This window comes from Melospiza georgiana, chromosome 2, assembly GCF_028018845.1.
Source record: "Melospiza georgiana isolate bMelGeo1 chromosome 2, bMelGeo1.pri, whole genome shotgun sequence".
NCBI classification, from domain to species: Eukaryota; Metazoa; Chordata; class Aves; order Passeriformes; family Passerellidae; genus Melospiza; species Melospiza georgiana.
The window spans coordinates 34,379,845-34,405,601 of record NC_080431.1 but is presented as its reverse complement, the minus strand read 5'-3'; the positions used below and the strand labels follow the sequence as shown (position 1 = coordinate 34,405,601).

The following is a 25,757-nucleotide window of genomic DNA, read 5'->3' as shown; positions in this document are numbered from 1 at the left end:
AAAAAAAAAATTACTATTTCCACTGAAGGAGTATTACTCCCTTCCTGTAAGACAAGAGGAAGTTTGCAGTCTCTTGCACTTTAGTACATGCTCTCAGTGAGGTTATTATGCTGCTATTGGCTCTGCAAAAAGTGAAACCTGGTTAAGTATAAAATAGTTCACTTTAGCTTGTGTGGTGGGCCTAGATTTCCGAAAGACAATATGGTGGTATTTTACATTCCTGCTGTCTTCAGGAGCTCTGTTATTTAAAATCCTCTCGACATCTTTCAGTTTTACAGATGAAATAACCATGTATTTATACAAGTGTTCGCAATACCGGAAAATAGAATGGCCTTCAAGTATGAACAGAAGAAACTGAATAAGATGGGAGACAGGTTTTGTGGATTTTTTTCTTCTTTCCCCTTTCCCCTTGCATCTTCTCACCTCGCAGTCTGGTTAATGTCAGTGTGAACTGACAACAAACAAATGACACGTACCTGCTGCCATGCAGTCACCACGTGCCAGCTGACTGCAGCTGGTGCCAGCTCTAACTGAAGGCAGAAGAAAGAATCCTTCCAGCCTATTTCTCCTTAAAGGATGGTGTTTCTGTCCTGTGAGGATTCAAAGTCCAAAGCAAAGTCCAAAATGCTACAAAAAATGTTTTCAAAGACATTGCAAATATGAGTCATTAACAGTCACAGAATGAAACATGTGAAGGCTTATGCATGAAGAAGATAGTTAAAAGGATTAGGGAGGAAGCACAGGTTGTTTTTCTTTCTCTCTCAATATCCTTTTTCTCGGGTTTCCACTTGTAACTCCTGCAGTAATTTTTTAGGGTGCTGACAAGGCAGTGCTGGCGGAACTCTATGAAACCTTTTTTCACTAATGCAGGAACTGAACATTATATCAGCTCTTTTTTTTTACCAGATGTCAAGGGTATTTGGTTATGCTCCCAACTATTGGAATTGGAGGGGTTACTGTCTAGTGTAATTGCTGCCTTCCTCCATTATATTATTGCTGCCAGTTTCTACTGAGCCAAATCAATGCTGACAGCTGGCCAGATGCTTCTTGTGCCAGTCAGCAGGATTCTGGTCTCAAAAGAGCATCTGGTTATAAGGAAATTTTGCAGCAAACTATATAGTCAATCTCGTTTTCTAAAAATATCAACATAAACACTGAAGAAAAAGTGTTTTGTAGCTTCACTAATACATTGTGTTTTTAAATGTGGGGGTGAGCACTCAGCTTTTTCACTACAGATTCTATTTATATCGCATTAATGGAGACTAGTAAAAGCTGAATTTTTTTCTGAATGAGCTATGTATGCCATATCTATTACAGTCTGTGCAGTCCATAGACTCAAAAGTAACTGCCTAAAGTGTAAGCCAACAGTGCAGAACCCATTTTCTCTAGTATTTGTTTCATGAAGTCACAAGTTATTTTGATTTGGAAAAGCTTTGGGAAATGGACTCTTCAGATGACTTAGACATTTTATCTACTACCATATAAATAGCAAATAATAGGAGGGTTTGGTTTTTTTGCTGACCAGAGCAGTTAGAAAAGTACAACACTTTCCATAGAAGGCATCATTGTGGTCTCATGCACCTTTTAGACAAACCTGTACTCCTTTTCTTACAGCTTATTTTCACTTTACTCACAAAACCTTTCTGAGGGAATAATGAAGAATGCATTCTTTCCATATTGTCTTCACTGCTTCTGCTTGACAAGGTAGAGTGCTTCTATATTTCTTAACACAGAAAAAATGCTAAGTATGGATAAGCTGACTGGTTTTTCATTTAATAATTTTCTTTCCTCAATGGAAGCAGTTGGCATTATGATCTAAAAATATGTCTGTTCATCCAAGGAGTGAAGAAGAGGGAATAAAAGTTCCATCCAGGGCAAAGGCTAACTGCTCTTCCTAGTGTGTTGGTCCATATGTAAGAGAGTATGCTTTGGATGCCTCTACATGTGCTGGAACACACACACATGCGTTTCTTGCAAAACTAGAAAGCAGGTACAGCTGGTGAAACCCCACTGAGCCCTCAAAGAGGCCTCCCACTGCCACTTGCATTCAATTGTTCTCACAACACCACGTACAATGGCTTGTTCTGCTTTCATTTTCTGTCATGAAAACAAGCTAATATTGTCCATATAGAAATTCCAGCATCTGAAGTCCACATGCTGGATGTAGTTGTTTCTTCTTTGCTGAGGGTATTTCTGTTGGGGAAAAGAAGATGCCACAAAGTCAGAGCATTTCTGGGGCAATTTGTTTATTGAGTTAACATGATACTTTTTCAACTAAGATATTTATAAATTGCAGCTTCCCTCCAATGGAAGCCTCAGGTTTTCAGCATTTCCCTCTTTTGGACTTACTTTGACAGTATAAAACATCCTTTAGAGTCATTTTACTAAATTATACCTCCACTAAAGAAACTCTGATAGAGTTCACATATATGGTGCATTTGAGCTAAAAGCAGCGGCAAGAAGAAAGAGGTGAAACAAGGAATTAAAACTCTTGGTTCCTCATGGGACTTCTCACCATCTCAGTCCTGAGTTATTTCAACTTACTTTTACCATATTCTGAAGGCAGTTACCATATGTCCCCACTTTTTTTTTTCCCTTTAGTCACATGGCTTACACTGAGAACATATGTTAAGTGATTTTTTTTTTTCTTTCTTTTGTACTGTAAGTGCTGTCTGGTACTAACTTTTATATCACTATATAATGGATTCCTCACAGTCATTGTTTTTTCCAGTTAATGGAATGTCCTGATTTGAAAAGTTTAAATATATCTTGCATTTACATCACTTCAGAAATAAGGGCGCAGGAGTTAAATATCCTGTTCTCTTAACTTCACTTTTATTTTTCCATTTTCATTTTAGAGCTGAAAGCCTGGAAATTTTACATCTGTTTACCAATGACCACACACCATTTAATCTGATAATACCAGCCAAATGAATCTCTCTTAAGTGTAGTGCTGTTACATATGTCAGAACTGAGCAGCAGTTATTATTACCCTCAGTTTAAAGGTAGTGAAATTATGTCCTGGGGATAAATTCCTTTAAAGCACCGATTAATATACATATATTTTCTTTGCATTGCTACTGCAATCCACTCTGACCAGTGAAAAGCAATTCAGAAGAGCTAACTTTTCTACCTATTGTGTTGGGAGACGGTAATTAAACTCTCTGCATTTCCTCTCTTTTTTGACAAAGTGATTTGAGATTTCATCAAAGAAAAAAGTTCACATGAGCTGTGAATCCTCATTCAGAAGTTAGCAGGTTAAACATTTTGCCCACAACCCTTGTTCTTTCTTGTTTCTTCAGAGCCTCACCTCTGTGCTACCTTTTCTGTGGGTTTCCTGCCCAGGATTAATCCCAGGATTAATCTATTTACATGTTTTAGATGAGGGCCACCAGCATCCAGAGCAGCACCAGCTGATTGAAAAGCCTATTATTGCTACTATGGAGACCTGGTTGAAGAAAAAATACTAATTTTTTTATGTCATTCAGAATTGGAGGAAGATCCATGTGAATACACTAAAAGGCAAGCCAACACAGGAACAAAAGAGCACCTGTGACTTGATCCTGCACTTGAGGAGATTGGGAAGCATGGATGCATTGCTAGGGAAGCTGTGCCAGTACCTGAGAAAGCAAAGTGTTTGGGAGGACAGCTTGTAGTCTTGAGGAAGTCCAAGGGTTCCTGAGTAAGGTGATGAACAGAAAGTCTGAGTACTGTTGTAACCAGCCAAGTGAGTATGACTGACAGATTTCCACTTTCTTAACCATTTTCCTGCCTTTCCTCATGACCTCAGCTAATCACAGCCATTTTGCACAGTGTGTTTATTGAGGTGCCGGGGCTTTCTGCGTGGATTTTTGCCTCTCTTCTCCCCAGGACTGTCTGACTCTGGAGGAGCATCATGCTGTCTCCCCTCCTTGTTCAGGCATCTGGCCTGAGCATAGAGGCAGGTTTCTCTGCTGCTATCACAAATGTTTTGGACAGCAGCAAACAGGCCTGTTAATGTTCTGTCTGCCCGTGCCTTTGCCTGCTTTCAGAAGTTCAGCAGTGATCTCTGCTCCACACAGCATTGTCAACATGCATGAAGAGAGCATTGCTTAGGACTATAATACCTGTGCCAGCTGTGCATTTTCAGAATTTGCATAAAGATTCCTGTGTATGGATATCCTGTATATTTTGCATGAGAAAACAGTGTGAAGTGACTTATAGAAAGATCTAGAAAAATTATCTGAAAAAAAATCACAAAAAACACTGCCAAACCCCAGGTTTCCCTTTTTGCTGGGAACTTGCAGAACTTTCCTGGTTAGCATAAATTGAAGTCTAATATGTTCTGTCTTAGAAGTCACTATGTATAAGGCAAAGTTAGGTTCTTGCATCTTGGTGCTCATTTCCTTAAAAGTAAGGCTCACTGAGAAAATCAGATTATTTCAACTTGACTACCAGTTGAATGACAGGTAAAAACATAGAAATGTTGAAACAAGCATCTTTGTAAACGCTAAGTTTTATTTCATTTTTTTTTCAAAGGCCAATTCAAATTCTACCAAGTGCTCAATGTGATATCATAACCTTTATTTGAGTACCCTTGCTGTGAACTACAGCTCATAAGAGAATTTAAAGTGACAAAACACTAAAGATATTTTTGTTGGTAGATATTTAAAACATCTGTTTATCCAGTATTTCAAGTGAAATATTTCTGAAATGCATGATTTAATGCAAAAAAGGTTTTTGTATATACCTGTCAAATGATTTTTATATTCATTCCTTATATTATTTCATGAGGCTTATGCTATATATACAGTCATTAGGTAACTCCTAATATTGATTTTAGTTTTGCCTGAAGATGGAAGAAATCTTGCAACAAATCCTGAAAATATTGCTTAAAAATTGATGGATAGGCAGGTGCTAAATGAGAACAAAAAAAATCTTAAAATACATTTACTATTTTCAGTTAGTTTCTGTGCTTAATAAACTTATAAAATTTAACCATGTAATATATAGAATTAATTCATTACAGTCCTACTTAATTCAGTATGTACCATTTTGCATTAGCATAAAATTTTTGGGTTTTTTCATCTCAAAATTAAATTCCACTTTAAAATGAATTCAGATTTTTTGGCCAAAGAAAAAGCTATAAGAAAATAAAAGTACATGACTCAAAGCCTCACTTCTACTGCACAAAAGATATTCCATTGAATTTCATTTTGATTGACTGCTACAAGTAAGAAGGTTTGACATTCTGTAAGTAAGGGAAAGATAATACCAGGGCATCCAAATTCTTGCTATTGTACCTCCCTTCTCTCTATCTTGCTGGTTTATGACGATATCTCTTTTTTTTTTTTTTTTTTTAATTGAAGACTCTTATGATGTGACTTCTAAGGAAGGTATTCCATTGTAGATCTGAAATAAAAAATTCAGCACTGAAGCTGTCACCATAATCATAATCTGTAATTACGATTATGCAGTCAGATTGCTGGAGTGACTTGTTAAGAACCATAATCTCCATAAATAGGAGGATCTAGCAGAACACAGTGATAAAAACCTGCTCTTGTCAAATGATTAACACAGAGAAAAAGGCACCTCCAAAAAGTGGTTCACTTTTGTGTGGCCACCATGGGTCTAACAATAGCAGAGTAAGAACAGGAGCTCATCTGACGTGGGGCTGACCCCGGCTCCTCAGCACACCTGCAGCCACCCGTCTCTGGGGTTGGTGACAAGGCTTCAGCTTCTCTGACGGAAACAGAAGTCACAAAGCTCTCCTGATGCCAAACTGATGTGGTGACAGCACTGATTTGGGAAGAGGAAGCTGGGTCCTTGTTTCCCAGAGGGATGCTGCAAATAGCCAGTCAGTAACCAGCTGTGGACAGTCAAGTATTTAAAAAGTGTGGAGGCAAAAAGGGACAATAAGAACAGTGGTCAGACGCTATTTACTCTGCAGAACTTATAGGCCAAGCTGTGTGTCTTCCTATGATATTATACCCATTCTGGACCAGAGCTTTTTTCTATTTTTGCTACTTTTTTGTCAGGCATGTAAGGGAAAATAGCAGGAGTGCTTTGAATTTTATGTCTATTTTAACAAACGCTTTCAGATATGTTTCTGTCAATTACCTCTTTCATATAAATCAAGCAAGAATTACATTTCCAATTCATATTCAGATATGTTAACACATCAGATCTCATCATGATTCATCTCATCAGAGAACAGAAGTATTCCATGAGACCTACCTAACCTTTACAAAACAGGTTGTTCAGAAGTTCAGAAACTTGCTGAAACTCCCACAAATGATAGAAGGAATCATATTCTAATTTTTTGTGTGTAATTATTTGTGATAATGTAAATCTTTAAAAAGTTGCAAGTGATTCATGTAGCAAAATGGCACTTGCTGAATATGCTTTGTGAGTTACTCATCTATGCTAACTTAATATGCCATTTGATTAAAGTCATATGTTCACAGATTGTTAAAACAATAATTTCATTGTTAGGAAAAAGAAACTTAGCAAACCATACACATTTAATACAATTTCTTGCTATTTTTTTTTCTGTAAGAACATTTTGCTTTCAAGAGCCAAATTTGACAATTTTTCAGAAACTGCTGATTTTTGTATGATTAATTTCACCTAACTTTGGATGCCTAGATTGCCGAAGCTTCTACAGCTAACGGAAAGAGCAATTCCAAAGCATCCAAGGTATTTAACCTATCTTATGCATCCTTCTCAAGATGACCTGGATTGCCTTGTGCTTTTCTCCACACCTAAGATAAATTTGATTTTTAGATGCAGTCTAAGTGCATTCCTGTGAAATTAATGAGAGATTCTTTTCCTCCCTGTTCTGCAGAAAGGCTTAATGTGGTCTCAGTTATTTGAAGTTGCAAGAGTAGGATAAGTAATATCAATGGTATGTTTGACTCTGATTCTCTTTTCCTAAACCCACAATAGATAAGATAAACTTATTTTCCTTGCACACTCTTTTAGGGGAGTTCATCTATATTCAAATGTAAGTTCAGTTTTCATACTGCTCCAATAAATAAAGCTCCTCTAGCATGGCTTTCATAAAGCTTAAAGAGAAGCTGGGTCATTCAGGAGTGCCACGTGGGAGGACAAATGTATATTCCAAAGGCTACATATATTCATCCCTAAATCATAGGAGAGAGATAACTTCAGCAAATTATGTGAGAGAAAAAAAGCAGTCTTTCACTCTTTAATGTAGGCTTGATCTAAAGCCTTATGATGCTATATTGAATCTTTTAATATGGGTTTAATGACAATCCAAACATAATTGAAGAAAACTCATTGAACTGGAACTCAGCTTCTATTTTCCTGCACAGCAAGAGCTTACAAAGAAGATGAAAGGCCTCAAGTAGAAATTTATCTTAACCAAAAGCATTGTTTTCCCTTACTAGTGTTTAGTTCTCGTTTTATTTGTTATAGCCTTCTCTACTATAATTGAAAAACTATTGAAGATTAAGAAATAAATTTAAGTGATTGACTCATTTTCTCATCAAAAACGGATGGAGCTTTACTTTAAGCATCTCTGTTTGTCTTTGAAAACTGAGTGCTGTAACTACTGAGCTTCTTGCAGTTATTGAAATAACTGTGATCTTTGAATTGTTACAAGTCAGCCTCCAAGCAATTGGAACTCCTTGCTCATGTTGATGCAATATCTATTTACTATGAGTTCAATTAAGAGACAAAATTAGAGAAGACAAGATTCAATTTCCTGGTTTTCAAAAGTTTAATATATTTCAATACCATAAGGGTAACTGGCAACCTTTAATTCCAGAGTGTGCTTTGCAATGGTTCTGCTGCTGCACACCAACCGTAGACAGATTTATGTTCCAATTTGATATAGTGACAGAGGTTGATTTTTTATAGATATAATTAAAGAAAGTGTTCACTGAGGTTTGTAAATTCATAGGTACTTCACAGTATATAAATTTATTTCATCAACAGTAGCTAACCCAAATTAACCAACAATATTTTATAGAAAAGGGTCTGTTGACCCACACTAGACTTTGATTTCATGAAAAGTGCAGCAATGGCTGTCATGAGGTTTTACAAGTTATTCATTATGCTTTGTAACATCAAATCATTTTTCTGGATAGATTTTTCCATTGTTCTGTTTTCTGCCACTACACAATGGCTGTATACATATGTACATCCATTGCTAGTAAAAGGAACAACAAGACAGTGTATTATTCTAGGTTTATGCAGACATATCCTTGTTTCTGTAGAGGAAGTTATATCATTATATATCTAGTTTATCACAAGCATGAATTGCATTTGCATTTTTAATTTAGATCTTATGGGATAGTATTCATAGTTGAAAATGCATTCTCTACTATTAATGGTTAGATTCTGTGTATATGCATTGAACTAATCTCGGTTCTATCTAACAATACTTAACATTCTCCGAATAGTCTTTAAGATTCTGATTATCTGCTTGTTTTAAATTTTAATATTTCACATCACTAGACTTATTTTATATACTCATTATATTGGGATAGTAATTGCTCGTGCTGAGAAGTATATGAAAAGATTAATGGGTTGTGACTCAGTACCTGCTGAGGCTTCAAGGAAAATAATTTATGCATTCTTAACACACTTAACTTTGAATTTACTTCCCAGCAAAAACTATTATCTAAGGTGAAAGTATTCATTGACTTGTAATGGTAATAATGCTATCTGGATGTAAGGGTAATAATATGCATATTATTGGTATCGAGGATATGACAAAGGCAGCAAAAAATCAAAGTATGTTGAGGCTAACCATAAAGGTCAATGGGAAAGAGACACACATTGAGTCTTGCACAAATACATCAGTGGAGAAAGAATTACTGAGGAGAAAGTAGATCTATTAAAAGAATAAAGTAGTGCAGGCAATTAAATAAATGGTAGAAAATGCTGCCATGTTATTTTTATTTGAAATTTTTCTTCAGAAAAGAAGTAAAATGAGTAATTATCAGGGAAAAATTGCCTGTAAAGGGAAAGTTGAACATGTGCAGATCAGTCAGCTGAGCTACTGTCCTGCCCAAGGTATTAATATTTCTGTTTAAAAGGTGGAAGACATTTTCAAAGCCGTGAAGGACAAATGGTGTCCTACTCTCCGCAAGTCAGTGGTGATCAAGAGCCTCGTGGCTGCATGTTCTGCTATGTTCTGCTATGGTCACTAAATGTGACACCAGTTGTCTTTCCAGCCTAGAGAATAAAAGATCCAGGACGGTCTTATCACAGTTTCAAGTACATAAAAGGCAGTTTCAAAGATGACAGAGGCTCTGTCTTTACAAGAACCCATATGTAGTAGACAAGGAGCCTGGGTACAAGATGCATTAAGAGATATATTATGGACATTTTTTACAGTGACAGCAATCGATCATTGGAACAACTTCCCTAGGGATGAAGTCCTCATCACTGGAGATTTTCCTGACTTGACTAGAGAGGATGCTAAATAACCCAACTAAGCTCCTTTTTCCAGTGAATGTTGGACCAGATGGTCTTCCAAAGTCTCTTCAGAGAGAGGGCTATTCTTTGGTTTTATGGTTCTATTTCTGAAGAATCATGGACAGTGAGGAGCAGTAGCAAAACACTAAAGGCACAGGTAGGTAGTCTCCTTTATTCTTTTTCTTTTTAAAAATAGAAAGAAATGCACAGCATGGACACATGAGTCCCACATGTGTGATTTCCATTTCTACATTACTGGAAACAATGGTCTAGGGTGAGAACAAGCAGCTTGAAGACAGTAAGGTCCTGGTAAGCAAGCAACATGGAATTTTAGAGTCATTTTAGTTTGCAAGCTACTTAAATTTCTTATGCAGTATTTGTGGGTAAAGCCACCTTGTTTTATAAAATTATGCTGACCAGAAAAGGTCATAGCTGAAAAAAAATATTTCAGTCAGACAGGAGGGAAGAGTTGTGACCTGAGAAATAAGTCATCTTTCATGTATGCCATACTATTTTAAAAAGCTTGTTTTCAGGTATCTGTCAATAATTCAGCTTTTGTCATTTGAATATATGCTTCCAACATCTTACCACTGATTGCAGTGTCTGCAATATGTACCCACATTTTGGTCTCAAGAGAATACTTACCCATCTCTCCCATGCCTTGTGGTAGACTTAAGTATGCATCACATTTACAGCCCTGATGTGGAAATGAATCTAGCAGGGAATCTCTCTGAGGGGAGAAGAAGAATTGTAACACAAATTAACTCCAATCACACCCAAAGGCTTCATCCTGAATTGATCCAGAAACTAACGCAACCCTCAAGATACATTAGTGATGTATTGTCTTCCTGTTCCCAGGCTTTCCACAACCACACCACCAAAAGGGTTACTCCAGTAGTCAGAGTCTGCAGCCAAATGGCTCTGCTGAGAATGAGACAGTAGCCTGTCCTGAAAAACAAGGCCTCATTTCACGACAATTCACCTTCCTGCAGCTCTTTGGAGCGTGAGTTTTCAGAAAGAACCTATAAAAAGATTTAGAAAGATACAAAGGATTCTGAGGAAGAAAATATTTGAGTAATTTTGAGCATTTAACTTAGGAGCAGTAAAAAAAACTGGATAGATGTATTACACAAAGGTACTTTTCAGGTCATATGGCATTCTTTGATACATGCCCCTTTCTGATGGTAGTAAAAAAATAGCTGGTAAGGAGCAATCTAACTGAGGCAAGGGGATTGCAACACGGGTGTTCTATGACATGCATCTCTTCAGTTTCTGCTTTTTGGGTGCTACCTTCAGGAAACCTGGGATTGTGTTGTGTACAAGGTACACACAGTTATCCTGACACATTGGGACTCACTTGAGCAATTGCCTGTGAGCTGCACAGATGGCCAGAACACACACAGTATGCTTTACGTGTTCTGGATGCACTGCACTGATCGCATATGCTCAGCAGTCTGTTATTCAAAACATTTAAACACTGGGCCACTGATTAAAGTTGAAGCTAGTGCTTAGGTCAGGTTGTTGATGTTCAGTAATCCTGGAGAAGTGTTCTTTTCTCACTGGTCTAAAATAAGGGTTAAGCCTGATTTTCCCTCGCAGGTAGCATGACATTGTTGTGGGCAATAAGAACCTGTGGAATCCACTGCTTCAAGTCATAAGAGACTGGAGGGGAGGCCAAGTGCATTTGAAGAATCAAATCAAATTTGCAGGTGAAGCATTGCCAGACGGACTCACAGAATCACAGAAACACAGAATGGGTCAGGTTGGAAGTGACCACATTGGGTCAAATGGTCCAACTTCCCTGCTCAAGCAGAGTCATCCATGTGGCACAGGCTTGCAAACAAACAGTACTTGAGTAATTCCACTGAGGGAGACTCCACAACCTCTGGAGAGTCTGTTCCAGCGCATGGTCACTCACAGAGTAAAGTTCTTCCTTTTGTTCAGGTGGAACTCAGCACCACTGAGAGAGCCTGGCTCCATCCTCTTCACACCCCTGCTTTAGGTATTTAGAGAACGGATCTCTCTGAGTTCCCTCTTTGCAAAGCTAAACAGACTCAACTCCCTCAGCCTTTCCTTGTATGAGACATTCTCCAGGGCCAACTTATTATCCCTCTGCTGGACCTGCTCCAGGAACTTCATGTCTCCCTTGTGCAGTGGAGAACTCCCAGAACTCTTCACTTTATTTTATGTACTAGACGCTGGCATTACTATATCTGTATCTCCACAGGAAAATGCAGGAGGATGCTCAAAGTGACATTGTAGAGGTTGGTACCTCTCTCAGCAACCATAAGAGCACTCTAAGACAACTTTAGACCCCAAAATTAATTCCCATAAGTAATTAGGGTGAATCTGAAAAGATATGAATTTAAAAAAATCCATTGTAGTTAAAGTAGAAAGATTTAATTTTTTAAAAAAGAAATATGGAACAAAGAAAGGGTCTTTTATTCTCTGTGTATGGGAGTAAACAGAGAATATTCCATGTACAAGCACATGGATTTCTTTTTATGATACTCTGAAGCTCTTAGAAGTGGCCTCAGTTGGGCATGACTTATTGAGGTGAATCATTGTTACCCTGAAGAACTTTGGGGGTTAATGTAGTATAAAATAATGAATGCTATTCATCATTTGACTTGATAAATATGGTTCTGATTTTATTTATAGCAAACAGAGAATGAGGATTAAAGTACCTAACACTGTAATTGAACTCAAGTCCTTTTCAAAATCCCTGTGAGAAAAGCACCACTGTGCCTTTTATCTATTGTGATATAATCTTTTATTATATCTGTGCTGCACTTCACAGTTCTTTATTAACTCCCTGTACAACTATTTACTGTTCAGAATTACTTCAGGTGCCTTTCTGAATAAAAGTATCCTGGCTCTGGTGAAAAGAGGAAAAAAAAATCCTGACAGAAGTTTGTCATGTAAGTGTAAGGCACTTTAAAGAAAGACAGTGAGTCAACCAACACATCAAACATAGTGTTATGAATATCATTCAAATCTAGTATTTAAATATTCCTAAGTGAATAATGAATACAACTCCTAAAACTAGGGAATTGAGATAAATAATATTGCAAAATCACTTTTATTACCTTTAATTGTCACCACTTTGAGTTCATTAGCATTTTAATAATAAGCCTGTATTTCAATAATTACTTTTTTTCTTCTTCTTAATTCTAAAGAGCACTGTTGATTTTGAAGACTGGTGATTAAAGAAATTATGACTTTTGTCATAAGGGCTAATTCTTCAACTGTTCCTGTAATTACAGGCACGAAGGCTTGGCCATTGCAATTTTCATAAAGGTCAGACTAATTCTCAGCCTAGGAGTACTCCTTTACTGGATACCTTCATTTATGTTTTTTGAAACAAGCATTGTTCGAAAAGTCACTGCTTGTCCCTCCCTCTCTGATATATTATGCAAAATACCTGCAAAGGGCAAATCAAAGTACTGCTTCAAAAAAACTAAATATAAAATAAAAGAGGATTTTAATTCTGCCTTGTTCTGAGGAAGATTTTGCCCCCCTTGCACTAATTTGAAAGGTGGCCAACAGTCCTAACAAGATGTGGGATTCCCATGCCCTATCCTAGACATCATATTTAGTACTTTACAGTTATCCATCTGTATTTTGAGAAAGAAAATTTATTTGAGGTTTTGAGCATCTTCATTGGCTGAATGCTTATCCTGGACTACCTAGATCAGATATATTTTTTTATAAGTTCTCTCCTTCTAATCAACTCCCTGGATGGGAATGTTCCAGGGCTGAATTTTCATGGGGTTACCAACAATTCTGGCTTTTGCCCACATGTAGAGGAGCAATAAAATTATCTACATCTTTTCTTTCTTTGTATGATCACAATTATAATTTAAAATCTAAGACTATTCATCTTATGTGGGATTCAATCCTGCATGAAGCTGTGCATCATTAAATACTGCTTTTTGCTTCAATACCTATTGGCCGTGGTTCTTAGGGTGTTTGACATCTGATAGGAAACACTTAGCTTTATACAGATGGGGAAAGAAGGCTGAATATGCTGATATCCCATAGGACAGTTCTTAATTGCCATCTATACTTTTATGTCTTTACTGAATATATATAAATCCCTTTGCATAGGTAAATCTATTAGAAGGTGACCTGCTAAGTTTTTAATTAAAAAAAATTAAGTTCTGCAGTCCCCCACTGTCCCCTTTCTATGATGGTAAGGGAAAATAATGCATCAGGGGTTTGTGGTATCATAATTACCTTTTAAATGCAAAATTAACACCTGAAATGTCTGAAAACCAAAGAGTTCCTTGTAAAAGGTAAGTGAATGACTACATAAATGACTCAATTTAAGATCAGTACAAGGAAAAAAAGACATAAAATCTTATCTTTATATATTTAAACACCAAAAATTGTCAATTTATCTATCTATACAGCAGTATATTTTAATATGAACACTTGGAACATCTGAGATTAAAAAAATCTTGAAATATTAGTCCTTTTGTGAGGTCTTGCTCAAAATCTCAGAAAACAAAGAGTGGAAAAAGGATTTATGGACATCATTAAACTTTTGACCTGTCTTTACAATACATTTTTATTCTTCACATACTGTTCTGTGCTGCAAATATTGTTTGTGAATTTATTATTCTTTAACAAATAAAACAAAGCTTGTGGAATATAGAAAACAGATTTTTTTTCTTCAACTTGGATGTAGAGGCAAATCTGCACTTATTTATTATATCCCTGGATTTGTGCATATGGCATTTACTTTTGTACAGTCTTTCAGCTGAAGTGAGAGGCTTAAAAATAGTCTCATTTGAATCTTCCTCCTACCAAAGAGCAGGGTACTTGAGGCTGCTTAAGAGAAGCAACACCTGGAGCACAGGTTTTGCCACTTGTAGATCAGCTCTAAACATGGCTATACTTTGTTTCTTATCCTCCTGGGGCACACTGATTATGGGTCTTTAATACCTGATAAAACAACTTAGTGACCTGAACTAGTCAGGCCAGTGGAATGCAGGTATTGTGGAGAGCATCTGGATGCATTGAGGGAGATGCTGAAAACTGGTTTGAAATGCTTTTACTTACTTATACAGACAACAAGCATTTCTCATATCTCAGACTGCTACCAGTAGAAAAGAGAACACTTTAGTATTTAATACTCTCGTTTTTATTTTCATTATGGCTCACTTTATTTTGGCTCTTTGCCAGTGAAGCATTAAAATCTCTTTCTCTTTTTCTTTCCCCTATGCACACTGCATGAAACCAAGCTTATCTCCAGCCAGATAAGTCAAGAAAAAATTTCAAGACACCAGAATTTGCGTGGACTCTTCCATTTCATTTAGCAAATAAGTTATGCTAGTGGAAGTTGGGGTGACAGAGAGCTGCTGGCTCTGTGTGTGCATATGTTTAACGAGAGAGGAAATGGAGGTGGCTCAGTACCATGGTTTGCTTCCATGGTAAAGCAGGAGGTAAATCTGGTACTGTCCAGTTGATTTGCTCAAGATGTTTGCTGGAAATGGCTGCTGTCTTACCCACATATTGCATAGCGTGAAACTTGTATATTTGTCAGAAAGATTATTCTGGGTTTTCCCAGTGCAGCGTGAGTTCTTTCCAAAAACAACTGTACTAGGTGTCCAAAGCAGATGGTGTCACCAGACCTTTGATTATGGGCTCTCACTAATTTTGTTTTGCATTAAGTAATAATATTATTGCAAAACAGATGTTTGAATAGGGATGGTAAAAAAAAAATCCATGTTAAAATGTTGTGTGCAAACTAAAATCCTTTTTGTCAGGAAAGTGATAAGATAAAATTTGGGAGTAATACAGGCACAATATGACTCTCTTTTTGTATCCAAAGTAGTGGAGACCAAATGCAATTAATGTTCTCCTTCTCCCTCTTGCTTTCTTAATATTTTTCAAAGAATTTACCACACAAGAGATGAGGAGACCTGTTCTAAATGTTGTGCAAATTAGCCAGGGGTTGGATATGTAGTAGTAAATTTCTGTCAAGGAAAATCCATAATTGTGACTATTTCTAATGGAATCAGGGATTGCTGAAAAAAAGAGAAATGGTATGTCAAGAGGAACTTGGTTAAGGATTTGAAAGAAACAAATGCAGAGCAAAGAATTAAAATGGCTTTGTGTGTCTAGCTTCTCCAGATAGCAATTAAAATGCATATAAAATACATGTAACACAGTTATTTGTAACAACTGAAAGCATAGTTCTGGAAAAGTTTAAGATGATTTAAAGAGGTGCTGCTTCAATTGCTTCTTCCCTCCTGTACTTGCTCTTGCACTTCTGACCCTGCTTTGCAGTCTCTGACACTCTTTTGTCCTTAGTTGTGGTTATTTCAGAGAACTAAACTAGAAGAAAGCCAATATCTGGCAGCAAAAAGCACACTGTGAAAGGCCAGAAATGATAAACAAGGTGTTGGGAAGGAAGATCATTTTGGAATAATCTAATTAATTAAATAATGGTTTAGTTCTATTAAAACACCTAGGATTAATTACTGACACATACTGTTTCTAGGAAGCCTCATCATGCAGGATACATTAAACTTTAAAGAGAAAATGTAAGCATGATGTGGAGAAAAATCCCATATAGTTGCAAAAAAATAACCATGCTTTTTCACCATTTTTATTAACTTTTATTAGAAAAGGTGAAAAATAGTCAGCAAGATTTAGATATTTACCACGACTACAAAACTGGTGGAGGAATTGAAACTGGGAAGAATCATTCAGTTATAAAACAACCATTAAGTATAATTTTTATATTATTAATAAAGAAATTTTTAAAAATAAAACAGCATGGAAAAAAATCCTTAACAAACATCCTAGACTACAGAGACCATTGCAGTGATTATTAATTATTATAGCTGTTATCATTTGCTTTCATTTAGAGATTTGTTTAATTAAATCAAGTCTTCCCAGTCCTGTGCATTAACATATTTATATAATTGTGCCCATTTCTTATTAGTAGAAATGTAATACAACATTGAGTGTTTAAAGCATTCAGTGGAAACTAGTCATGGAGTTGAATTAAGTTATTCTGGATATATCCTGATACAGTGGACTGCCAATGAACACAAAGAGTTTGGAATTCAGCCACTAAATTCCATCTGCAGAGCATTAATTTAGTTCCTAAAGGGGAAACCTGGGAACTCCTACCAAGAGGGAGTCAGAGGATTCTGTGTGAATGAGGGCAGCTGAGAAATGATTGATTGTGCTGTCCTTGAAAGGAAGGACTTATAGCTCTACTATGCATCTTTGAGATGACAAGAATTAAGTTTTCCTTGTGAATAAAATTTGAATATTTCTTTAGTTGCAGTTGCATGCAGGGAACCACTGGCAAGCTCAGATAATTTAGATGTTTGTTAGCAAAAGACTTGCCATTTCTCTCCGTTCGTTTTCTATCCCTATTCCTTTGGTTATCTGAGTACCTCAGGGCTGCTCCTCTTCTGACTTTTCCCTGCTGCTGTGCTCAAGGCACCTTGAAGGGTCCCTCAGGCAGGGCTTCAATGCCAGCTGCCTGGTAGATTCCCAGCAGGAGTTATTCGGGATGGTGACGTGCATATCAGAAAGTAGAGCTTGTGCAGAAACCTAATTAATTCCTCTTAAGACTACAAAACCTGGGGTGTATTAAGCCATTAACTTAGGAGAAGTGAGTAATTTCACTTTATTGGAATCTACAGGCACTATTTTTTTACTCCAGATACATTGACTTCCTTATTGTTTGCGTGGCAATGAAAATTGTATTTTTTTTTATTTTAGCTCTTTCCCTTGGTTTCTAAGATTTACTGTTTCATCTAGGCTCCATCAACAGCCTCGGAAAATGATCCAGTAAAAAAACAAAGTAAATCATATGCTGAGCAAATATTTTGTTCAATAGACTTCAGGCAGGTCTGTCGAGAAAACATGCTAAACTCCTCTGACACAGAATTTTAGCTACCCAAAAATCTCATCAGCAGAAGAGCAGTTACAACTTCTCATCAAATATGCTCTGATACAATCAAATTCAGATTCGCAGTTGAATATTCCACCTTGCTGCTACTGGAAATATGAAGCATTAGTCACCAAGACTGATGCAGAGAAAAGTGAATAGATTCTATAAGTCGGAATATTCACAGATTTTCCACATTATCGCATGCATTTTGAGAGAGTGACTAGGTTTTATTAACAATAAATTATCTTGAGCTGTTATTAAATCGCTCTCTTGGGCACAACACTGATAATGCCATATGTTACTTTTTTGTGTTTCTCATTCTCAGGTTTTTTAATTAAGGGTGCATCGGTGAAAGGAGTGAAGTCTCATTAATTTAATTAATGGATTGAAAGGCCATATGACCATGAATTAACATGAATTACTCTATGGAGACAACATTATTTTTTGAGGAAAGAAACATTACACTGACCTCTTGTCACTTAAGTAAAATGAGCAGAGATAATCAACAACATGAACACAATCATAAGAGATTAGGAAATTAAAAAAAATTAAAATAATTCTTACACATTAATTTCTTTTAAAATTGCTACTTCAGTGTAGTGAAGTTTGAAAAAATCTGCTTATTAATTTTGGTTATCATTTATTAGTTACCGAGGTACTTGCAAAGGAGAAAAATATTGGTTTTTATTTGGGCTAAGAGAACAGAATTCAAGATATATGTGAGAATTTTTATTTTACTTTTTCTGCCAATGAAATGGAACATTTGATGATTTTTTTCTGTGCTTTAATTTTCTCATCTGAAAAATTAGGATGTTCACTCACAAGCAGGTTTTTTAAGCGCATACTAACGAAGAATGTGATATGTGGGAAAATGAGCACTATTTATCATGCTAAGGAATTCTAGAAGAAAAAGTTTAATTTTTAAGGTAAGCACTTGAAGAATATCCCAAAACTCTAAGATCCTTCTTTGTAGTGCACTAGTTGATACCAGCATTTGATCACCAAATAAGAGCTAGTTTTAATTAGGGGCTTTTTCTAAGGTTTAAGCATTTTGTCAAAATGTGTTTCTAGAAAAAAGTAATTGTAACAGATAAATATGCACTAAGCAGTTAAGTGGATATTTGAAACAATTAAACACGATATTTCTACAGCTAATCAGCAGTAATTATAAGGATATTTAAGACATAAATGGTTCTCAAGTACAAGTTATATATATTTTTCTTAAATAAATAGTAACCTTCTTTGATTTCTTAAATAAATAGTTCTATGGGATTTAAAGTGTTTTGGTTTTTTGTGTGTGAAATTTGTAATGGATTTTTAGAGGGGTGAACGAATACACTGTTATCTAAATATTTGGACATCAGAGTATTTTATGCATCTGGTTCCTTATTACAGCATGATAACATGTCTGCAGTAATATAAGTGAAACAGACATGACATTTATATAGATGTAATAAAAATACCTTGGTCCTGTCCCAGAAACAAAGAGAAGTCATATATCTAATCACAAAAGAATATGAAATAATAATTCTTCTTGGTTTGCCTTATGACTTGAAGTACCTCCTATCTTTGCATCACATTCTGTCAGAATACTTACAGTCTTGATGCAAGTATGTGTTGGAGATTTTCTGTTTACAAATGCTGTCAGAGGCACCAGTGGACCACTTACAGATGTATACAACTGAAGTGAAATCTGCATCTGCAAACCACTCAGAAAGTGCATTTATGAAAGAACATGCCTGTTCTGCTACTGGTAGTGTTTTATGTGCAGAGAACTACTGCACCAGTCCGGTAACATTTTCCGTGTCTTCTGATTTTTTTTCTAAGTACAGTTCAAGGTCTGGTATTTTGCCCATAAAACCTTTTACCTTTTGACTCCTAAGTATCTTAAAGACCTGCTCTGTCTTCTATGCTTTATATCAGTAGTTGAGATCAACTGAGACATTTAAAGTGACAGCCTCTATATTTAGCTTAAATGTCATGGTGCGGGTGACATATCCTCCTTAGAGAAAAGCCTGAGATTTCTACAATTCACTTCTCCTGTTGTTACATCAGAATTAATTTTAGGCAGACTTCATTCACAAGCTGTATTCAGATAGACCAGGTTGCTTAGGAAGGCTTCTAATCAACTGGGGAATTCTTTTCAGTCATTTGCCATTCTCACTGTCAATCTGTACTGTTATGAGACATGCCTTCAAGAAGTCTTGCTGCATTTGTGCCTACATCTTTTTATCCCATCCACTGGGAAAAAGAACAGCTATACTGAGAAGTTGCCAGGACAGCAAGAATAGCCTCCTGAGTGAGTACACAGAATGCTTTTTGAGACCTCTGGTGAATGGGGAAAAAAACAGTAAAAAGTATTTTGTAATTTTAAATGCAGAGAATAACTCAAAATATTCTCTGCAGTAGGCACAGAGAATGCCTCACAAAAATGAACCCATAGCTTCTATTTTGATCAGACTTCCTTATCTATAATACATTTTCACCTCTCTTATACCTTCCATTAGGCTCTGGAATATATGAAGCTCACCAGCATGTGATATATTCTTCATGATACCCACTCAGCTATTTTAGTGACTCTGTTTAACTTTCAGCTGAAATACAGGAAGCAGGCAGGTTAGAAAGGAGAAATTCTCTATGCAGTCCATCTCTTACCACTGTCTGCAGTGTCTTTTGGGTTGACAGTCCAAATCCTATTGAAGTAAATGAGGACGATGTGATCAAAACCTCCCTGATTTAAAAGTTTATCTCTGACTGAATTTCTGACCTGCAACTTAGGAGGGGGCCTAATTATATACTTTGTGAATAAGTCTGTATTTCTCATCTGAAAGACAGAAATACAGACTTATTCACAATAAGGCTTATGGAAAAGTTGTAAGACAATCACAGTACTCTAGTGGTTAAAAATATTTTTCTGATTTCCTCTTTGAATATATTTTATGCATAGTCCGGTTTTCCTTATGTTCTTCAACTAAAGTAAATCTTCTCTGAACTTTTTGCTTTGTTTGAATTCCAAAACATCTATAAACAGCAAATATATCTCATGGGGGGGTTTGTTAGTCTAGATAAACTAAATTATTTTAGTTCTCATCCAGATGTCCAGTCTTTTGAAACATTCAAATTGTCTTTCTTTGTAGCTATACCAACATAAAGATGTATTTGACTACACCACAAGTAGTTCTCTGTGTATTAGTGTAGCTGCAAAGTGCATATAAGCACTAAGCTTTTCACTTGATGTAATAATATTTCATTCTGCAGCCAATAGAGAGAAATAATCCAAGTAAGTTGTAAATCACTCAAAATACCTGTATCTCTACTCAGAAAAGAGCAAGAAGGCTAAAGCAAATAAAGTCATAAATTAGGCATGTTATGAGCTTTATAAATATAGGAAATAAAGGAGATAAGTACTTTGAGTACTGAAAATTACTGTCTTAGGTCTAACCACAAGCAATGTTTCTCAAAACAGAGGTTTATAGCGCAAAAATAATTTTCCTCTTATATTAGGATACAAATATCTTCAACCCCCCCCAAAAAAATCAAAATATGCATCTTTCAAGGTTAATTTTGTCACCCAGCCTCATGTTTGTTTCATTTAAAAAAAATCATGCAACATTTAAAATATATTATTACTCCAAATGGTAAGATAGGATAAAGGCATTCTCAAAATTAAGGAAAAGAAAACATTAATGAATAATGTAAAATCTGACCTAACCTCTTTTTATGTCGACATTTATGTTTAGATGTTCTTCAGAAAAGAAAGTGTTGAATGAAACTGGTTCTATATCAACCTTAGTGCTAGAAGCTATGATTCCCAAGATAACATAGTTTCATTTATTACCTAAACTGCAACAATAATTTTAAGCTGTTGTCATCTTAGAATCTGTTCTAATATAAATTATTTTATTCTAATTAACCCAAGATTCTTGGGCTAGATTATTTTATTCTAACTAGTTTCTTACTTGTTCTTACCCAAGAAATAAGAAGTGTGGTATTTCACTATTTTGCTAAAGAGTAGAATAAAGACTGCCGTATTTGTCACAAAATAAATTCTGGGATTTCATAGTTTATAATAGTGTAGGTCAATTTACAAAGAAATTATTTTGGGAACCTCCAGAGCAGTTCCAGCTCTAAATCATTAGACTTACTGTCATGAAGTACATTTCATTCATCATATTTTGTAAAACAAAAAGTTATCCAACCTGAGCTAGCTCAGCAGCATTCTGATGACAATCACTAATGGTTGTTTCTAGCTCAGAAACTTGTTGACTCCTGGAAGATAAATGAGTCTTCAGAAAGATAAAAATGAGCATTAGTGACACTCCCTAAACCAATGTGGTTTTCTGACCTATGCAACACAACAGGTATTGTACTTCAAATTTACTGCCCACTGCCACCTCCCATGGCAGAAAGCTTCAGGGAATGATAATGAAGTGTATTTTAGGGCACAATTCTTAGCTCTGCCAGTGGGATTCATTAACAGCAACATGGAAATCAGATAACTGCAAGGGGTTTAAAACTGTGGGAGTAAAGCTGTCATTGAATCTCAAGGTTGTCGGAACTTGCTGACGATAAGTATTCTGCAGGAACTTTAATCTGCTATTTACAAGTATCTACTGCAAAGTCTGTGCTAAGTAGTCAGGAAAACAAAAACAAAACACTCTCCCCCCGACCCCAACAGCAACACAAAAAACCCCAAAATAAAACAAAATAGCAACAACAAAAAGAAAAAGAAAAAAAAGTGTTATTTCATATTTGGCAAAAGTGGCAACACAGCCTGGCTGACATACATTTAGTGTCATAAAAGCACTGGGCCATACAAAGGAGTTACCATCCAAGCTGCTCATGGACAAGCAGTTAGTGTGCCCTGGCAGCAGGGACAGCCAACCTGCAGATGAGAATGTGATCTCACAGCAGCCTACACAAACTTGCATCAGGTTTTGTCCCTGCTACAGGCTTTTCTGCCTTTCCAGGGAAAGAAGGGATACCATCACAAGCCATCATACTTTCTGATTACCCAGTTCAGTCTAATGTCCACAAATGTTAAACATTCAAGGTCTCTTGCCTTCTGGGGTGCAAGGAATTATAAGCATTTTATAAGAGAAATAAGCACAATAGACACATACTTACATATCCAATATGGAAAGATTGACCTCAAGCTGCTTTCCCAAAGTTGGGTATAAAATCCATGGCAGAATCTAGAAAAAAGGATTGAAATCTTGAAACATTTTTAAACAGTGGCAAAGATCAATCATCCTTAATAACATTACTATTAGTATTTCATAATAGATCTCCTCAGTTCAGTCTTGGGTTTTGGTTTTAGATTGTGAATTACACAGTATCTAAAATCATTATATAAAAAGGAAAAGTCAGTGTACACAGACACAAAGTGCATTATGGGTCTGGAAGTCTTCCCAAAGCCAATGTAGAAATATCAAGGTTGTCAAAACCTGATGATGGCATATTAAGAAATCTTTCATCTTATATTTCCATGCTAGCATTAGTGAGTGCATTCTAAATGTCTAGGGAAGCCATAACACATGCAGTACAATTTTGTATATCATAATAGTGACAAAGAGTAGGTACTGTGTTAAATTTATTGTGAAAGCAAGTTTTTTGTACATTTTCTAGGTGTTACCAAGCACAGCCTTGAATGTCAGTATCTTAGAAATCATTGATTGCACCCTATGCTAAATTATCATCTAATGTCAAGGAAAAAAGTTAAATCAGATTGTATGAATTATTCATCACCTCCAATTCAATATGTAGACTGTTCTAGCTGAGTGTGAAGCAATTTTGAATGGTATCATAGAAGGTGAACATTTTTCTGATAACAGAATACCAGAAACTGACCTGACCTTTATAAAATACAGGTCCCAAAGAATCAAGAACATATACTTCAGGAGAAAAAAATCCCCAAACTTATTACTAAAGATATTAACTTCGTTAATAGGGTCATATACGTATTTGCATAACATGTTTCAGATCAAATCCACTCACATAGAATTAAGGCTCTCAAAAATAATGTTAGAAATTTCTTAATGTATGTCTCTCCACTATCCCAACAGTTTCTTCAATTGTGTTTTCAGCTAAGGTACAGAGCCAGTTTGCCATATGCCCATTACTAGATTAACTTGCTTCTGGGGGTATTCCTAGAGCAATTGTTCCCTCTGCCTTGGTTTGGTAGGCTTTTGCCTCTACTTTGCTGAAGATGCATGTCTTGCGGGAGAATGGTGAATTGGGGTGCTGATTCTTATATCTGTACATTCTCAGAGTAGCTATATTTACCCAGAGTTAAATGTTTGGTGTCAATTAATGAAGATGCTTTTAGGAAAAAACATTATTGTCATGTGATTACCCTACAAGCTTCCACATTTTTTATTGCACACTCCTTTGCCGATCCAAATAAACGTGGGTCTCACAAATCCTACTTTCTGGACTGATCATTTAGGTGTGGGCATGAAAGGAAAAGGTAAAAAACCAACTACAGCACAAAAGAAAGAAAGACACAGCAAGAGACTGTTGCCAAAATCCAATTACTGTGTGAAAAGTGGAATTTAAAGATCCCATGACTTGAAAAGCCTATAGTGACCTGATGACCTGAAATTTGAAATTTCCTATCTGAAGTAAGATTATGAAACTTGCTTTCTTAAGCATATTTTATTTTTTTTAACTTATATTCATTGATGTATAGTATTAGTGTATAGGAAAAGCATCAGATGTCCTTAATTCACCATAGTAAACCCTGCTCCACAGAAACTGCCTTACACACTTTTTAGAAGGTGACCAAACTCCAGCTGACCTATGAGTCTGCCAGCTAGGAGGAAAAACTGTAGAGAAGTACAAGGATACAGCAACAACTTAATGCAGTACAGCAAGAATCTTTAGTCCAGGAGAAAGTAGAACTGTCCCACTAGCACTTGTGTTCTCAATGTGTCATTCTACACATTACTCTCTCTCTGAAGCTTTTTTCCTACTAGTTACTAGCTATTTGTCAATTCTAAATTAGTTTATTAAAAAGTTGATTGTAAGTGTCAGTGTGATAGAGTTCTTCCTTTGCATTTCCAAATACCATGTCCTGCACATGATATTTGCTTAATACAAAATAGCGAGGCACTCTTGTGAACCTGAAATTTAAAAAAATATCTTCACACAAGTTAGGACTTGGAAAGAAACCAAGACGTTCCCTAAGTCATCACTTCAACAAAAAGCTCAAAAATCATCTATTCCTGAATAGGGGAACTATATGTAAAGAATTTTTTGGGGGTTTTGTTTTTTTATTTTTTCACTTAAAGCATTGACACAAATCTATGGTTCTTTCAGTTTCCTCATGGATGCATTCACTTACCCTGCTAGGTAAAAGAGACCCAGGGAGTGAAATTGACTACTGGATGATTGGATGCTCAATTGAACTTGCTTCTTAACTGATAGCTACCTCTATATTTAGTTTGGACCACTCTGACCTAGATCTCAGAAAAAAAAATGTTGTAATGTTGTAGAAGACAGTAGGTCTAAGTAGTTTAGGTAGAAGTTAGTAGTGTATATGTGTCAAGCCTGTTGTGCTTGACTCAAAGCTTAAAGACTCATATCTGCTCCCTGTCCTAATTAGGGGGACAGACAGAACCTATCCAGATTCCAAAGCACAGCTGCATCTTGAAAACAGCAGTCTGAAAGCTAGGTAATCTCAGTCACCTCTTCATCTCACAAGGAATCTTGCCTGAAGATAGATCTAAGGTCAAAAGCTGTCTAGCTCTTATTTAGTGTGTAAAACAAGACAGAAAAAACTTAATTCCAAAACAATTATATGGTATAGACGTACAGTGTATATATTTGTACTCAAAATTTAGAAGTCATGCTGGAGTTTCAGAAATGCTCAGTTTGCAAGGGAGAGAAGAAAAGAGTGAAATTGGATAGTTCTTTAAAATAAAAAAAGTTATACAAAATAAATAAAAAATACAAAATTATGATAATGAAATTTTGCTTGCTTCTATTTAGGATAAATTTCTTTTTCTCTGCTTAATGGAAATCTAGTTTGTGCAATGTTTCCTTAAGATTTTTTAATGAATCAAACAGACACATGAAAGGAAGGAATGTCATTTAGACAATAACCAGGCATTGCATGATGTTGTCATTGTTTGGGCCTGGCACAGAGCCAGTGCCCCCATGAGAATACCCTCTCCGTGGTGTCTGCTGTGAGATGTGACCAGGAATAAGCAAAGCAGGCTCCAGCTCAGAAATAAAGAAAACTTTATTACCTAAACTACAAGAGAAGAAGGAAAAAACTATAAGGGAAAAAACTGAAAACCTTACAACAAGCACTTTCGTCCTCCCCACCACCAAAATTTCCCAATCCGATACATTCCCCCCAATCACCAACTGCCCAGTCTGGCACCACCCTCTAGGATAT

At 36.1% G+C, this 25,757-nt stretch overlaps 1 protein-coding gene across 7 annotated transcripts in view; it reads left to right on the top strand.

The window, feature by feature from the left end:
* GPC5 (glypican 5) overlaps positions 1-25,757 on the top strand; it is a 595,034-nt gene that overhangs the window by 490,270 nt on the left and 79,007 nt on the right. Inside the window, exon 8 of one of the 7 annotated variants that reach the window (XM_058045234.1) lies at positions 1,615-1,695. The exons of the other annotated variants lie outside the window; for them this stretch is intronic. Coding sequence (XP_057901217.1) covers positions 1,615-1,655 — 41 coding nt within the window. The 3' untranslated portion in view covers positions 1,656-1,695. Of the gene's footprint in view, positions 1-1,614; positions 1,696-25,757 lie in introns of those variants that run through there. 7 annotated transcript variants of the gene reach the window in all.